The sequence below is a fragment of the Choristoneura fumiferana genome, chromosome 4 (assembly GCF_025370935.1).
Source record: "Choristoneura fumiferana chromosome 4, NRCan_CFum_1, whole genome shotgun sequence".
Classification (NCBI taxonomy): Eukaryota; Metazoa; Arthropoda; class Insecta; order Lepidoptera; family Tortricidae; genus Choristoneura; species Choristoneura fumiferana.
The window spans coordinates 5,573,379-5,592,019 of record NC_133475.1 but is presented as its reverse complement, the minus strand read 5'-3'; the positions used below and the strand labels follow the sequence as shown (position 1 = coordinate 5,592,019).

At 38.6% G+C, this 18,641-nt stretch overlaps 1 protein-coding gene across 1 annotated transcript; it reads right to left on the bottom strand.

Annotated features, from left to right (window-relative positions):
- Nucleotides 1–2,864: 2,864 nt before the first annotated feature.
- PolZ1 (DNA polymerase zeta catalytic subunit) lies at nt 2,865–17,241 on the bottom strand. Its single transcript, XM_074086654.1, is given in 21 exon segments — nt 2,865–3,064; nt 3,603–3,652; nt 3,655–3,815; nt 5,205–5,432; nt 6,331–6,521; nt 7,158–7,295; nt 8,251–8,388; nt 8,587–8,747; nt 9,281–9,525; nt 10,777–10,897; nt 11,012–11,203; nt 11,619–12,297; nt 12,501–12,620; nt 12,704–13,908; nt 14,014–14,108; nt 14,199–14,379; nt 14,450–15,225; nt 15,778–15,872; nt 16,131–16,259; nt 16,672–16,793; nt 16,866–17,241. Coding segments are annotated over 21 exon segments (5,205 nt in total). The 5' UTR covers nt 16,882–17,241; the 3' UTR covers nt 2,865–2,902.
- Nucleotides 17,242–18,641: the final 1,400 nt, after the last annotated feature.

Genomic DNA, 18,641 nt, shown 5'->3' with positions numbered 1-18,641 from the left:
AATAATAATAATAAAATAATAAAAGATATTGATTTAATAGTTTGTTTACAAATTCTACATAGGTACATAACAAATAATAAGTACAATCAAACTATCAAAAGGGAAAGCGACTCAGCTTATGCCTGCACCTTGCAGAACAAAGTCCCTTGGCTGACAGGCGTGGTTTTTCAGTCGCCCCCATAAACCATAACCCTAATAAATACCATCAATACACATGCACATATTTTTTTTACATACAATATATGTTATAAATTAATTTGCTTCGTCATCAATAATAATGCTAGGTATTTTGAGTGTATAGTATAGTTGCCGGTCAGAGCATTAGTAATAGACAGAAAAATTGGCTATACACACTAATTATATTTCACCTGTATAAGTTAGTGGAAGCTTCTGGCTAAATTAAACTTTGTTTCAGGTTCAGCTTTGGAGTTGCCCAGTGTGGAATATTTACATGCACAGCCTTCTACAAGTGGTGCGCAGTGTAAAACTGACAATACAACAGGTAAGCTATCACTGATAAAAATCTATACCTTATAGCATAATTTAGAATTTTAGAGTTGATCTGATGATAAAGCTAGCGGGTGACCATAGGAACACTGTGATAAACAACACAACTGCATCGAGTTTGGACTCGTTTGTCGTCTTGACGAGTACTTTGGTAACCAGGGGCATATAGTACAGTCAGCAAAAAAAAACTTATATTAGAAGAATTTTCAGAAAAAACTTTATTGAACTGTTTACGGAACCTTTCATATTAAATATAATGACCCGGATAACTCACGTCTTAAATCGAGTTTAGCTCGACATGTTTCGGGCTAATCCGAACCTTTCAACCTTCATGTACGAGTCCAACTCGCACTTGAACATTTTTCTGTATTGTCTGTGTTTATGGTACACTTCATGTAATAACACTCCTCTTTTTGCGTTAGGGGTTAAAAATAGGTTGAGCTGCTTAGTAGTTAGAGGAGATAGAAATGGATATGCATACATACAGGTCAAAATACAATCCTCCTTTTGGGCTTCACCAGAATCGGGTAAAAAACTACAGAACTAATTTTATTACATTTGGCATGGCAAGTAGATTGTTTATCAGAGGTATACAAAATTATGTATTTCAACTTCAAGTTCACCTTACATTTCATTTCATTCATTTGACAAGTAAAGACATATTTGACAATAAGGCAAGAAATTGCAAGAAAGTTGTCTAGGTAAACATAGGTCATTGACCTGCAATATGACAAAAATTGGATTGTGCATACCAATTTTATTTTATCTTGCATTAGTTAGTGTAAGCTACTGGCTAAATTTAACTTTGTTTCAGGTTCAGCTTTGGAGTTGCCCAGTGTGGAATATTTACATGCACAGCCTTCCACAAGTGCTGTGCAGTGCAAAACGGACAATACAATACTACAATACAATACTTGTGTAACGTGAAACTGTATTTACCTATGTAAAGAAAAACAGATCCATGACATGAAAATAAATTATTATTAAGAAAAACAACTTTTTTTTTCTTTAATTCGATCATTTAATTAATAAAAAGCGCACCACTACGTGCCGTTTTTTACAATATATCGATAAAAAAGCACAACACTATGCTGTTACAATATCGATAATATCGACTGTTCCTAACAACACTACTTGTCAATGTGACTTTTTCGGCCCTGTTTAGTCTGTGCAGTTCGTTTCTTGATATTGGCACCAAAAAGACACTGAATTCATACTACAATCGTGGTATTGTTTTTGTATGAGAGTTCCGACTCTTAAAACGTAGTGATTATATACTCTTTGGTGCCTTAATGTCTCCTTGTGCAGGGTATCCGTTGCCAAAGAGTCTCATTCTTAATCTGGCGAGGGTGTCATATTCACACATAATGTGTTCCATTGTTTCGTCTTCCTCGCCACATATTCTACAAACTTCATTGTCCTGTAGTCCCATCTTTGCTAGTATGTGTTTTGTATCGAAATTACCTGTAAATGCCCCGACGATATGTCGGAGTTTGTTTCCTACTGAGTGTCCAGAGTTTTTTAGTCCAGCTTGTGCTGACATTTTCGATGAATCGTTTTGAATGCTTTAGACCTTCCAGAATTACTACTACTTAGTCAGTACATGAACCATACTGCAATGATTCATGTACTGACAGTCGAACCTCTGCGCGAATGTATACTCCGTTTAATTTAAGGTTTGAATTAACGGTCAAATTGTAACACACGTTTCTCGGTATTTCGAACACAAATGGATTAAAAATGCCTACATGTACATTTATTAGAGGTATTTATTATGTTTTTATTACATTAGTTAACACATTTTTAAATAGTCTCGTTGTATCATTTAAAAACGTGTGCAAATTTTACCGTTTAGTTTCAAATGTTAAAATAAATGGAGTATAGTAGGTTTATAATCAATTTCACTATGATTTCCTTGACAAAAGTATGAAATGTCAACATGACATAGTAGCACAAAGGTACCAGGGGGTTCATGATTCAATTTGTTCGACTGTACCTATAGATAATTTTATAAGTGACTTCATGCTCTGTGTCAAATCAAGTGCAAAATTCGAACTTCGTATCTTGGCGTCCCGATGACGCTTATATTATTTAAACGAGAGTGAGACGGATGGAACGACACGAACTTCCATTTTCGTATTTCGTAGTAGCCCTGCAGGTTAGTGTATTTTATTTTGCCTTCGACACCTTTGGCCTCATCTGCACATTCCATCAGGGCTCATGTTTATCAAAAACTTCCAAAGCTAATAACTAATAATAAGTGTTAAGTCTCATAAATTGAATGATAAATTAAGCAAAACACTAATTATTTCATAAACTAATTGCTTTGAGGAATTGGGTCAAGGTAAAATAAGGGGTAAATTGTTAATCACTTTATAAAAATATTTTCCCATGATTAAAATTCAAGACTCTCTTTTGTGAACTGTTCTGGAAAATGCGCTACAATATCTTGTAACTCTTCAAGTTTAGCTTGCGCGTTAAGACTCTCCCATAATACTGGACACGACGTGTTGACACACTGGACGGATTGGGCGTGACCGCAGCACGAATTGCATATCTAAGGAAAAAAACAAATAACACACAATTAAATTGCACATTCAATAAAGATAAAATCAAGCCGTTAGTCAACCAAGTATAAAAATAAAACGGTAGAAATTAAATGAGAGTGCCATTTTCTTTTTTATCTCTTGAACATGAACATAGCAGCAATTGCGTAGGATTTTTTTTGTTTCCTTCTACTGTTGTATTGTAATAAAGTATGTCATATTCATACTAGCTTGTTGATAATTTTATACAAATTTAAACTCAATAACCAGCTCTCCAGACAAGTATCACTGATGTTTTCTAAATTACAGGACAAAATAACATACACTAAAATATAGCTGATTGACCCTAAAACACTAGTACAGATAATGCCACGCCACGAGAGTTGAAGTAAATGATTACACACACAGCTACAAAAAGAACTGATTGCACAAAAGGAGAATGAATGAAATGAATGAGTAAATGTAAAAATCCTGCTGTCATTACACGACATGTTGTAGCTGCATTCACTTAAATTTTCGTGGTACTACCTATACGGTCAGTGTACCAACCTGTCGGCAGTGGCGACAGTGCCGGCGGGCGGCGGCGCCGCGCGCCGCACGAGCGCGATTGCGGCGGGCGGGCGGCGCGCGCACTCCGCGCACACGCCGCGGGCGCCGCGCGCGCCGCAAACCACGCACATAGAGCGCCACAGGAAGCGCGCGATGCTGCCGGCCAGCGGCGCGCGGGATGCGCTCTCCGTGCGGAAACCTAGCTCCGACCACCTGACAAATTAATGCCGCATTTACACTCGCGTACGAGTCGCGAGGCGAGGTACGAGGTGAGAGTGTAACCAGCAGGGCTACTACGAAACTCAAAGTTCGTGTCGTGTGGTCCCTCTGACACTTATACTATTTAATACGAGAGCGAGATGGACGGTACGATACGAACTTCGAGTTTCGATTTCCGTAGTAGCCCTGCAGACGCGCGCACCTCGCTTCACACCTCTCCTCGCTCCTCACAGCGCTCGCGTCCGGGCTGTTTTTGGGCACGAGCACGAGTCAAAGGACCTCCGCGTTTATACAGTAGTCGTGCGTCCATATACCATGTAAATAAGCCCATCGCGTGCCCGCGCACGACCCGTACCCGTCGTCTGTGTGTGTTGGACTGTTGGGCTTTAGTAGAATCCATAGTATAATCCATATTTATTATTTCTTATTTATAGGCTGTCTTATAAGGAAGAGCTATCACCGTCTTCTGTAAGGTTTTCTCGGAGCATGTTATGTTTTAGATTTTGCTTTTAATAAATATTATATTTATGTACATTATATTATTTGTAGGTTCCTGATCATACTCTTAAAAAGACTTAAAAAGCAAGGGAAAAGAAGACATTTACATTTGACTTCTTCGATGAGATTAACGAATATTGTTGAAACTAAGACTGTTAATGGGCCAATCAACTATTTAACCGACACTTTGGGCGTCTCCTGCTTTACCAAAATTGTCTCTGGCGTTACCAAAAAATCGTACTTCCAACAAGATATTTCACGGTTTAATAGGTTAAACTTTACGTACAATGGCATGTATACCATATATTAACTAAAAAAACATGTTTACTTGCAAAAATCTGCAATCGTTTGAAAAATGTCGCGGACAGATTAGTGTGGGTAAAAAAGTCCGTGATAAAAGTTGATTGGCCCTGATTTAAAATTTAAAATGGGGAATGAGCAGGAAACAATACACAGTGAAATTTTTAATTAAAAAAATATATTTTATGAATATTAAAGATGTTTCTTAATTTTAAGGTCCTAATTTATTTATTTTTTTGGAAAATAGTGGTTGAGGAATTATGTGTTTTCGTCTTAAAGATACTGAGAGATGGGATATGTTAAATAACTCTAATGTAAATGTACAGTCAAAGAAACTTGATCGCGTACTAGGGTGGAACCTTTATGCTACTTATGTCATATTGACATCCCATATATCTGCCAAAGAGATCATAGCAGAATTGTTTACGAAAAGGTTCCACCCTGGTACATGATTCAGTTTCCTTGACTGTACGTAAGAGATTATTGCTTACAGCGACAAAAGCCAAGATACGCGGTTTCGAACCCCGTCTGGCGCATCAAACATCCTGCAAGCAAATTAAACAAATAACATCGCAAACAACTGACCACTTGCACACGTCGACGCCCAGCAGCGACAGGCAGCGCTGCAGCGGCGGCAGCAGCACGCGCGCCGCGTAATAAGCCACGTGGGGCACCAGCCCGGGGTCCCGCGACAGCTCCTGCGGGCTCCGCGCCAGCTTCACCAGCGGGGTGCCCGGGGCCCCCGCGCACACCATCCACGACACGCGCTCGCCGGCGCGCGGCGCCGCGCGCCGGTCACGGGACACCAGACGTCTATGAACGTCAATGAGGGCTATCGTTTTTTGTCTTACTAGGTGGCCCCACTGTTGCGTGAGGTTTTTAAATGTGGCTTTCAAAGTCGTTATTACGGGCGCGAAAACAAAGTTTAGATTAAAATCATATTTCATCATCATCATCCCAGCCTATATACGTCCCACTGCTGGGCACAGGCCTCCTTTCAGAAATCATATTTAATACATCTTAAAACCTTAGCTACTATAAAAATATCGAACAACCACAGTCTTGCGTGTAGTCCCGTTTTGTTCGGGAAAAAAGGGAGGCCAAAAGTTTTGGAAAGACAAATCTGTCTCAAAACACAGACGTCATTCATTGCCCCTTATCGCATAATTGCCGTAATTAATTTCAGGTAATGCAAAATATTCACAAAATTATTCTAATTATAAATAAACCCGCGTGCTCACGAAAAAACTATGAGATTTTACATTTCGGAGACCTCACGCTACACTAGCGCCTCTAGCGGCAAATTCAAACGCGATAGCCCTCATAGTCTGATCACTGAGGATTCTTGACAGGCGAAATACCGCTAGATGGCGTTAGTATCGTGAGGTCCGTTTGACGTTACAATCTTGCTTTCGATTGGCTCATTTAGCTGTTTAACGAATCAGAAACGTGACACAAATGTCAAAGTTGTCAAACGGACGTCACAATACTAGCGTCAACTGGCCTGTCACAGAAACCCTCATTCTGGCTTTTCTCTAAAATCTTAAATGGAAATGTAATTGAATTAAAAGTATCAAATAAACAATTGCTGAAGAGCTCAGCGCTCCAGGAATGTTTTTTTTGTCCGTCAACAATGCACTCCTTATGCACCCGTAGGCGTTCGCTCGCTACGTTCACAGGCGCCAGCTAACGTAGGCGTAGAACTACTCACTTGGCTATCTCGTTGGGCGGCGCGGCGGCGCCGGGGCGGTACCCAGCGGGCCCGTGGTACTCGCGCGTGAACATGAGCTGCGGCGCGGGCAGTCGGCCGGTCGCCAGCCGCGACAGCGTCGCTGCCACCAGCTGCTTCACTCGGGACACGTCGCCCGACGTGAACAGCTCGCAGAGGGACTGCTGGAGCAGCTGGAATCAGATAATAAATAAAAGTCTTGCCAAAGTAGTACGACTTGGCAGTCTATGCGGGGACCATGGACTGCCCAGACCCAGGGGGTAAAACCATGTGGGGGCTCTTTTGGAAATTAAAGCAAGCGAATATTACTTTTTTTTCCGTTTTTTTAGTACCCATGTGCCCTTATGGTGAGCGTGCATAAATATCTGACACTTTTGTGTCAGAATTATTGGTGCTGTAAGGGTCTCCCCAAACCTATCGACGCGGAGCCGGCTTTAGCCGATCAACCAACTCTTTATGTCCACACAATAAGAGCGAAAAGACGTCGATCGGCTCGGCCGACGCGAAACGACGTTCACCGACGGGAAGACGTCTTTTTCACTCTTATTGCGTGGACATAAAGCGTTCTTTGATCGGCTTAAGCCGAGTCCGCATCGATAGATATGAGGAGATCCTTAGTCAACAGCCCCTGTCAAGACAAAATATTCTATTCAATCTAGGCCACAAAAGAAAGAAAAAAGAATAACATTTATTCCTGACATTTGTAAGTGTAACAAAGAAAAACACTTGCCGCGGGCACCCGCGGGGTAGCGATAATTCAAATTTAAGTAGCGTAACTTTACTCAGTATTCATTACATCAGCTACTTACCTTGACCCCAGCAGGGCAGCCGTCGCGCCTGACAGTCTCAATGCCCTTAGCTTCGTACACTGGCCGCTCCTGATCGGCGTTTTCGTACATAAAGCCCACGTAACGTTTCTTCGTTTGCAGGATACATGGCTGGTACACCTGATAAGATAAAGTGGCTATCAGTCTCGAAAATTAAGTATTTGAGCGTAGGTAAGGTAAGAAGGCGACAGCTGTGGATGAGTGGATGGGATACTCAGCTCGTAAACTAACTGAACAAGTTTGATCCTCCGCTAAAAAAGAAATAAAGCAATGCAAAAGCAAGAAGATAAAGATGTTGTACTCCGCAAAGTAACACTAGCCGTATTGTTTAATGCTCTGGTGCTTGTGATTGCTCATTTCGTATCGGGTGACGGAGAAAGAAGTGATGAAAACGATCGTGATTCCAAGGGCGTTAGCCAATATGGCCTTTAAACCATTCATCATTATTAGACTATCTGTGGGCACGCTAGTGCCCCCGCCAAGACAAAAAAAAGAAGGCGTGGCACTACCTACCTTTTCTCGAACCGTTTCGGCCGATATTATAAGAAATTAAGATTAATAATATTTTACTACAATATTGAAGACAACCTTAATTTCTTGCAATATCGGTCAGACGGTCCGATAGACTTATGTACGGTAGAAAATTATGTCACAGGTCTTCAATTTTATGATATGCAATAGAGCTATGAAAATGCAAGGTCACACTTTAAAATCAAGGTGTAGGTTTAATAAAGCAAGGGGTAAAGGTTAAGGAGCTTGGCTTTTCCTTGGATCTGATAACTTTTCACAGCGAAAGCGTTATGAGCTTGTGAGTCTTGGCAGCCATTTTTACATGAAATGTTTTAGGTGGCATTTATCTCTTAGAACTACTGAAAATAAAATTATACCGGTAATCGAAAATTAATCTGGCTATCCCGGTTAAAATTAAATGTTATTTTTTATTACAGCTGTGTCTTTGAAGTATTCGAACCCATGTTTGGTCAATGGTTTCAAATGCCATTCTGCCTGCCAATGCGCCTGCACATAAAGGGGATAGCCTGACTCACTGCATACTGGATCTGTGGAAGAGACCGACCTTCTCCAGTTTGAGCGCGACGGGCGAGGGGTTGTCAGCGGTGACAGCGTCGGCGATCAGCTGGCCGAGCCGGAAGGCCTCTTCACGTGTCCCGCCCGGCACTTGCACGAACATAGAGTCCGTGTCACCGTACACTACCTGGAATGGAAGGGCACTTAGTCAAATTCTACTGAAACACGGACATTATATGAAAATGTGAGGGTTTCATCACCTACAACTTTACAACCGATAAAACCAATATTTTTAAACAATTAAATGTTAACCACCCAGACACCCTAATGTCACGTTCGAAACGTATTACATAACGGAATGGCAATTATGGTCGCAGCGTATTACCTTGGCGTTCCATTCGTCGTGGTCTCTCACGAGCTTGATGGCTCGCTCGAGCGTCTCGCGGCCCTTGGCGACCACGCTGTCGCCCACTTCGACGCACGGCATGCGCCCGCTGAAGTTAGCCGCGGTGTAGCCGTATGTTACGTTCGCTATTAACTTCAGACCTGAGGAAAATTATTGTTGAACGCTAAATCGCCGTCAAGCAGCGTTACTTCTGCAGCTGAAAGACTCAGTAATAGGGTCCCGTTGGCACCCTTTGGGTACGGAACCCTAAAAATATATGCACACTTGTCTTCAAATGCTTCCGGAATACTTCAGGAGGTTATTGCGTTAGTTTGATTGACCGTACCGTAAAATTTTTTCATCGGAATTTTCGACTTTTAGGGGCTGTTTCACCATCCATTGATTAGTGTTAACTGGCGGTTAGGTGTGATGCCGTCGCTTTTTGATTTGTTCGAATAGACGGAGACGGCATCACATTTAACCGTCGGTTAACGCTAATCAATGGATGGTGAAACAGCCCCTTAGAGTAGTAGCGCCTTTGATGCGGTACTCTGAACATCGATCAATGTACGGAAACATTTTTTAATTTTGTAAACCACAATAAAAACCGAAAAACTCAAGTATTGAGACAAACGAACCCAATCACCAACCTACTAAAAAATACCGGAAGAATTTAAAAACACAATGTATTTACCAAGCTGTCGGGAGTGCATAGCTTTCTTTACAGCCTCATCAGTCTGCTGTTTCATACTCTTCTTAACGGCCTGCCTGGCCGCCAGAATCCTCCTCAGCAGAGCAGGCAACACGCCGCGACGGACGGACGACTTCACGAATCCAACACCTACTGGTGACCAATGGACAAGCCCATTTTTAATCAATGTATCTAGCTTTGCATCTGGTATGCGAAGCCGCCACGCTCCAAATTCGTAGGCTGATTCACTGGAATCAATCGGATAATCTTTAAATTTATTCTTTGAATCAGGAAGCAATCTATACACAAACATCCCTTCTGTATTCCCAAATGGGGAAGACAGAGCACACGAAACGTTACCGCTTCGGAGCAAAGCGTCGGAGCCACTTTTAGCAATTTTAGGTTTTAAGATTGACAAAAACGCAATCTATACTAATATCATAAAAAGGAAAGATTTGGATTTTTGTATGTTTGTATTTTTGGATGTTTGCTACGAATTAACTCAAAAACTTCTAGACCGATATTTAAAATTCTTTCACTATTAGAATGCTAAATTATTCCAAAGTGCCATAGGCTATATTTATTACCAGAAAAAATTAGGGTTCCGTACTAAAACTTAAATAATGTAACTCAAATGTAAAAAAAGTAATGAAAGTATAAAAAAAATGTTTTACAATATTAGAAAATATATCGATATCTAAAAAAAAACTTCGCGATACCATATGCCAACTATTGCAGTTAATATTTCACTACAACTACTTTTTTACATTTGAAAAGTTGACTAAAATCAGACCTTGTTATCCATACCCTTGTATTAATCCTTATCCAAATAAATAATTTCATATTCAAGCCGGTTTCAATACCTGTAGATTACTTTTTGAATTATTCAAATCGGACATTCCGTTCAAAAGATATTACGAATTTAAAATATCAATCTAACAAAAAATGCATTTACTCTACGTTGACGCGCCCCGGCTTCGCGCGGGTCGGGTGTAGTTTTTGAGAAATGCTGAAAAATGTGTGTGAAGTGAGATTAGAGACCTTTTTAGAGTTCTGTGCCCAAAGGGTAATAAAAACGGGACCCTATTATTACTAAGACTCTACTGTCCGTCTGTCTGTCTGTTTGTCACTAGGCTGTATCTCATAAACCATGAATTTCTGTTGCCGCTATAACAAAAAATACTAAAAACAGAATAAAATAAATATTTAAGGGGTGCTCTTTACGGCAACAGGTAGTTGCTTGAAATATTCACAGAATATTTATTTGTATTTTCATTCACTTTAAAAATAAATAATTAGTTAAAATAGAATAAATATTTAAGGGGGGCTACCGTACAGCAAACGTGGTTTTTAGTCGATTTTTGCCAATGCCTAATGTTGTATTGGTACGGAACCCTTCGTGCGGGAGTCCGACTCACACTTCGCCGGTTTTTTTATTTTGTCCGTGCGAAGCCGGGGCGGGTCGCTAGTACTATATATATTTGTTCAGAAATAGTTACCCATTAATATTTTGAACGCGTCCAATGCAGGTGGAAAAACAGTAGTTGTAAGCGATCATCATTGATGGATACAGACTTTGGAAGTCCAAGACGATGACCGGGTCAGAGTAGAACCGTGATTCTGAAAAGTGTATGCTGTCTTAAGGCACTCACAGAACGATACCAAGGCACCAAAAGCGAGGCCAATTTGATGGCTAGTGGGAACAATGGAATAAGGAGAAAGCTTAATATTTACCTGGTTCAAAAATGAGAGGCAGCATTTCAGGTGCCCTCATGGCTGCCCTCTGCCGGACAGTTGGCGACAGCGCGATTAGGTTGAGAGGGCGCGCCGCCCGAAGCATAAGCGATTCAACACGGAACTGTGATCCTCTCGATAATACCTCCCACCATTGCAGACCGAAGAGCCTTGCCAGTTCTGACGTGCGATCTAGGAATTTGACGTACATTTTAATTACGGGACTTGGATTGGCCAAGATCTAAAGGTGTGTATAATATAGCTTATAGCGTGTGTCACTGACGTTACGACGCTTCCACCTTTAGCTAATCGAGCGAGACCCCCAGCTCACTTCATAACCGACTGAGCCGCGGGTCTACAACCGCTGGTCGCCTGCATGCGCGCCGTTTTTTTGGTTTTGACAGTTCGCGAGAGATGTCGCCATGTCAGTTTAGTTAGTTGGCTTTTGTCGCGGGCAGGCGAACGAACAATATATCCGCCCTGTGTTTTACTCTTTTCTTTTGTATTGGTTAATTAGTTAATAAAGTTAATTGAAGAATAACAATAGCTACAAGCTTAAATTATGATTTCAGCAATGCGTCGACAAATTATTAGCTAAAATACTTACTGATCATATCAAGCTTCTCCATCATCCTCAAAGTTCCCGATAACCTAGTTAAGTAATGCTCCACCGTTATCCACCTCAATATCCTCGATTCATCAGCCCACCACGCGGCTAACTGGGCAGGACTATACTTTGGCACTCGCTCTTTGAGGATCTCATACATACAGTTCTCAAAACTGTAACACGACAGAGCTAGTTCGTGTCGAAACAGACGCCAAACGTTGAACATTACTCGCCCGATAACTCGGCCTTCGAAATCGTTCTCCTCACTTCTCCAACGTTTCTGTCGATTTTTTTCCGTTATTCTAGAAATTTCTTTCACCACTTCCACTCCCAATAACTGAGATCTCTCCAAGAGATATCCCCAGGATCCCATTTCTATTTCGTACCCAGTTATTATATCGGGATCATGAGTTTTGACCAGTTGAATTGCTCTTTCAATCAGATCACTTTCGGTGTCAACGTAAGTAACATTTTTGTTAAAAATGCATCTGTCCAAAGAATTATGCTGTGAATCCACGACAATAACTTCTGTTAAATTTCTTTCTAAAAAATGGCTGGACGGACAATCGTTGTATATTTTTATAAACACAGCCTGAAGAGGGTCTATTAAAGGATCGGGATTTAATTCTCCTCTAATAGATGTGTGCACTTCAAGTATCATTACTGTAAGGAAATCCACCTAAAACACATGATTGATTTATTAACAAAATCGATAAATGTTGGACGGTTGATGTCGAGCAGTAGACTGAAGTGAAGATTACGACTACCGAACAACGGCTAAACTGATAGTGTCTTTTCCAACCTCGACATTGGCGGAATCATCGATAGTATCGATGGAGCTATACTTTCAAGAATTGAATTGAATTGAAGATTAGGACATACCTCAACTGAGGGAGTATCACTTGACATACTGTCTCTATGATTTTCCGATCCTCCAAAACATAGAAAAGATCCATCAGGATGCATTGTCACTTGCAATGTATTGTTTAAAGCTGACTTTTCCTGAACAAAAAAAAAAGAAATAAATTAGATGCAGCAAAAATGCTACCATTTACTTTCATTAATAATACTAATGTAAATCTTACCTTATCATTACTTTCTAAGCTTAGACTGCTATTTATTTCATCTTCATTCAACCCAAGTGCTTGAGATGTTTCAAGTTCATCAAAATTTTTCGTTATTTCTTTAACTTCTGTTGTGTCATCAATATTTTCATTTTCTTTATCTCGGATATATTTTATTACTTCACTCTTAGTTGGTGGTTTATACATAGGTTCTAAAACATATTGCTTATTGCCCGCTAGTAGTGTTTTTAAAGCTTCTGGTTTGGTAGTGTCATCATTCATTTCATTAGATTGTAGAAACAGAAGTTGTCTCCATTCGTCTATACTGGCGACATCCAAAACTTTTTCAAAAGGTTTTTGATCTTTAGCTGATTTACTTTGCAATTTCAACAGCATTTGCCCAATTTCTATTTTATCGCCAGAATCTTTATGATTAGAATAAAAAGGTTCTTGATTTCTCACTTGAGGTATTTTATAATGTCCTAAACTAGATATAACATAGCTTTTCGTTGGTGGTCTTATTTTTGGGGTTACAACCATGCCCATGCCAATAGACGAAAAATCACCTGAGCTCTTTTTGCTTGCGTTTAAAGATAAGTTTATGTTTTTAACTTGGTAACTAGTTACTTGTGATTTTGTATCTTCATTTGCGGTTTCTGTGTCTTCAATGTAACTTGTTTCGTTTTTATTATCCTCCAAAGACATACTCATATCGAAGAATCTAGATTTATTATAAAAGCTTTGTATGCCAAAATCATTTTCATCAGGTGAAGACGAAAATGAATCATCGTTATGTTGAGATTTATACGGAGATTTTACAATAGTAGACGTACCTGCTACAGGTTCATATTGCTGTTTAATATCATATTTTTCAGCTACTCCAATTTTCATATTTTCTTTTATGTCATGTTTGTTACTTATTTTATCTACAAGGTTAGTGATATTTTCATAGTTCAGTTCAAAGACGTCTGTCTGACTATTACCAACTGTTGTATCTTTAGAACTACCTAAATCACTTTGTGGTTCTCTTTTTACAACACTTTGTAAATACATATTTGAAATACTGTCTATTGTTTCTCTAGAGACGTCAATTTCGTCAATATCACTTGCATCTGATTTTGATTCTGATTGTTTGTTTGAAACTGATATCACATTTTTTTTACTCTTAGGTCTAGATAGTCCTAATTTAAATGGTCTCATTTTTCTTTTTCGCACTTTTTTTACATCTGTGAAGCATATACAATACATAGTTTTTTTTGTTTATAGTTAAATTAGAAATATAATTTGGTCACTAAGCAGCGAACTGTATTTCGTTACGAAATAACACTTACGATCGTCGTCGAACGTGCCATCTAGCTGTGGTATGTTAGCTCCCTCCCAAAATGAATCGTGCCACGATGGAGTGTTTTCATCTGCATCACTTTGACTAAAAAATAAATAACACAAACAAATCAATCAATAATCACTGTCCAAATCTAAAAAAAAACAGGTAATATTCATATTTGTTTTGTTAAACCTCTTGAATGGCTCCAGTGGTATTGTTTCATCATTAAAAACTTGTGAATATTCAATATCATCTACATCAACCTCTGTGTACTGTTCAGCTCCCAGTGAAGCCATAATGCTATCATTCTCTGGCTTTTCACTATCTTCCATATCATGTAGCATTCCAACTAATTCCAAATCTTCACTGTCCACTGTAAAAAAGTAATTATTAAACACCTTAGCTACAACAGTTTTATCAGATAATATTTAATCATTACCTACACAATATTTGACTATAATGAAGACTACTGTTCAGTGCCACACTTTCATCAACAATAGTTGCATCAAGGTCTTCAGATAAACTCTCATTTAGTGGTTTCCTTAGAGTCTGATTCATACTAATATTATTTGAGACATCTGGCAAATGCATACTAACATCAACTGCGTTAAAGCATTGTGTGCCTTCCATAGTTTCAGCTGGGTAATATACCTTTTCGAGAACCTTAGGATCAGCTGGTTTATTTATTAAATCAGTCATTTTTAACAAATACATCTGTTCAAATTTGTAATGTGTATCTGTTTCTTGGCTTTTAATTCTTCCCTGTGAAAGAGATTTGCTGGCTATGGACATGTTAAGTTGCTTGCGTCTTTCCATCTCTTGATTCCAAACTTCTTCTAAACCTGGATTTTCAATGCCATCACCTCTTCCTACTCTTTGCCGATTAATAATGTGAGATGCAACACAATCTGCTTCATAGTAGCAAACACTTTCAGGTTTCAAATTGCATTCATTAGGATTATCAATGGGGTCATCACTGTTTTGAGAAAAACCAGTTTTTCTAAACTTCACAGTTTGAAGATCAATGTTGCTCATTCCAAATAGGTTGAAGTCTATGAAGAATTGCAGTGTGAAGTTGAGATGAGATTCATGAGGCTGGAATGTTTGACCAAGGATGGCCCCATTGCTGCAAAGTTCCACTGCCTGCTTGATTAGACCAGGATTGTAGAGGAACACTTTCAAGTACAAGTGATCTTTGTCATGGAATCCATAGAAGGGCCTGCGATCGAAATTGTAATATTAGGTACATAAATCAAGCAAAAATCTATTCTTTATCAAAAAATATTTTGTTTAGTTTGGTACCCAAAAAGAAATAGTTGCAAGATGATTTCAAATAATAGAAGGAAATTTGGTAAAATTACATACAAAGGTCACTCACATATAAATTAATAGTTGAAGTGTGTCCAACATGTTTCAAACCAATTTGTGGACCTTGTCAAGAAGAGCCTGAACATAACCCTTTCGAACCCAGCTGATACAATAGTGCGGGTTAATTACATTCAAATTTGAATTTGATATGGATTGTCCATAAGGTCAATTGTTGTTACTTTTACATTTGAACTTGACATGGATTGTACATAAAGTCCATTGTCATAACTCTTTTCATAGTCGGCTGGGTTCAAAAGGGATAAAGCCTGTGAACTATGCTCCAGTATGTTGAGGTATATCTTGGCTATTAATATGTGACTAACCTGTGCACATAAGTAATATTTTAACAACTATGTCTGTTTCTTACTGTAATTTTAATTCAAAGAAATATGGTAAAACTCACAATCCTTTGACCAGAGAAATTTTGTACACATGTTGATTGGCAGATGTTGCTTGCTTTAATGCAATATTGAGGGCTTTGTCCAAGCTCGCTGCAATCTGAAACAAACAGGGGGTTATGTAATTCACATGTTTTGCTTCATGTTATTAAATGTTTTTTTTTAATGTTTTTCTACCAGGTTTATAAAAGACTATCATCTAGCAACCATGATGCTGATGTGATTGCATGGAGTATTCAAAGCTTCAAAAAAAAAATTAACTAGTGTTATAAATATAAATGTTTTTCTAACTTAACTTAGACTGAGGATTATTTATCAAGCTATACTATATAAAAATACAATAAAATATTACACAAACCTGATATAGAAATTGTGGTTCCGGGTTTGATACTGGACATGGTATATAGAAGTATGGAAATACTCCATGTATATGGAGACATGCTTTATGACCATCAGAAGCAGGGCCAAATATTCGTAATACTGGAACCTATACACAAAGTTTTCAATAAGTAAATTATATAATAAAAGTATTTAGTTTTTTAAACACATTCACTTGTTCTTGGCATGTCATCTTGTAATTTGGCATGTTTATGTTATATTTTCCAGCACAAAATAAGAATACCTTAGCAATTATTGCTACAGTAATTTATTACTTACCTTTGATCCTCGGTCCCACTGACAGAAAATACAATGCCAACAAGTTCATAATTAGTCAACAAAGGGTACATAAAATTTGTCCTAGGGTTTTTAAAAAGACAACAGATTTCTGTGTCTAAAGGACAGATTCAATCAGAGATTTATTTCTTTCTCTTATCTTTGAAGTGGCTTAGTACGTCCTATGCAGTTGTAATTTAAATAAGGGAATCATATAGATTTCAGAAGTATGTTTTGAGACTTACATGTTTTATATCAGTTCCTCTAAATTCCGAATAGATCACGTCAATTCCTGGTATTGGCTTGGTTAGATAATGATCGCACACTACGATCCTTACGGAAAAATCGGGCTTTGTGTGACAAAATGCTGAAAAATACCGGTTCTTTTCATTATTGGATAAACTGAACTGTTTCAACTATTTGTTCAGTAGGTACTTACAGTTTGTAGAATTCATTGATGGAGAAACAGGTTTTAATTTCTCGTCTCATATGAGGAAAAAGATTATTATATTTTTATTTGATTTGAAATTTTTTTCGAAACTCGTAACATGTTGTCAACAAATGTCAACTTATAGGTCTATGCAACCAACCAAACCAACCATCCACAGAGTACATTTTGGGGCAACCAACCGAACCGAGTGTCAAACTGTTAACTGTCAAGTCAATCAAAATTATCAAAAATGTCAAAACAAAAAACATCGAGTCCAAATGGAGCTACCTACAAAAAGGGCCAACCGGTATTTTTCAACGTCGACATAGCGGAATCATCAATTGGTATTGATGGAGCCATGTTTTCTATAATCGAATTAAATCCAAATCAGTACGTTAGTACTATTATATATTCTGTGTCCCAATAAAAAGCTTGATATAAAAAGTACTACGCTATGTGGAGCAATTCGTGGGCAACTCAGACTTATCGCGTATAATGGAACCTTGTATTTTTCCTCTTTTAGGGTGCGGCCACATGCAGTCGCTCGTCGCTCGTTTGCAGCGATAAATCTGGTCACGTGACCCTATTTTAAATGTGATTTTGAATTTCCCGCAGCTAAAAAAAAGTAGCGTCAAGTCGCCGCGTCGAGCAGCAGCCTCAAGATGGCTGCTAGCAGGAATGATCTTGGTTTTGGAAGCTGATTTCTTAATCTTATTTAGTAGCAGTCGTGGCAGTGGTACAAATAAAAGAAATTGGAGTGGATGAAAAAAGTAAGTGTTTTTGCCGAAATTGAAGTTTTTTTTTCCAGCGCGAAGGGAGGTAGGGGAGGGATGGGCAGTTGGGAGATATGGGCACCCTGCACCTATTCCAATTGCGATGTAGATATTTTTATTTCCCTATTTTGGTAGTTTAGTTTACCCACTGACAACAATGTTCACCTATAGACTAGCTCTCATTTGTACACAGAGGCATCTTAGTAGTCTGTGGAGGTATTTTAAATTAGACACCGGTCAATGTAAGTATTTTGTTGTGATTTAAAAGTAAATAAGTAAACGAAGAACCAGCCAACGGTATTTGTTTTTTTTTTTTTTTTTTCATTGTATACGAGTATCTGCTAACGTATAAATTAGTTTGTAAGTTACGCTAGAATACCTAACCAAAATTTTTTACGAGAATATTAAGTGTAAATAATATGCAGAGGGAGGAATGGCCACTTGTTTTGAGGGAGGTTTGGGCATGCCCAATGCTGTTTATAATACTGAGCAAGATGCGAAACACATTTCTATTTCCTGAAATAGACGACATAGCGAGCGTCCCACTAAATTATGTCAAAACTAAACTGCCAAAACCAAAAGCAACTAATAATACCAAGCGAGTAGCTCTCACTATGCATTCGAAATTCGATAAACTTTTTGGGTAATAAATAACCTGTCTTAGTTAAATAAAAATGTTAATTATTTAAATTTATTTACTCCGTTGATTACTGTTATGATTTAAATATAATTTGAGATTATAATAACTTTTTATGTCTGGTTTATTTTATGAATATTGGGTGTTTTATATGTCATGCCCAAACCTCCCACAGGAGGTGCCTGAACCTCCCTACCATAGGAAGCTTTGGGCACAATTGACATGTTTCTGAAATCCACACTAATATTATAAATGCGAAAGTGTGTTTGTATGTTTGTGTATTTTTCCGTCTTTCACGCCGTAACGGAGCGACGGATCGACGTGATTTTTGGCATAGAGATAGTTTATGGGCCCGAAAGTGACACAGGCTACTTT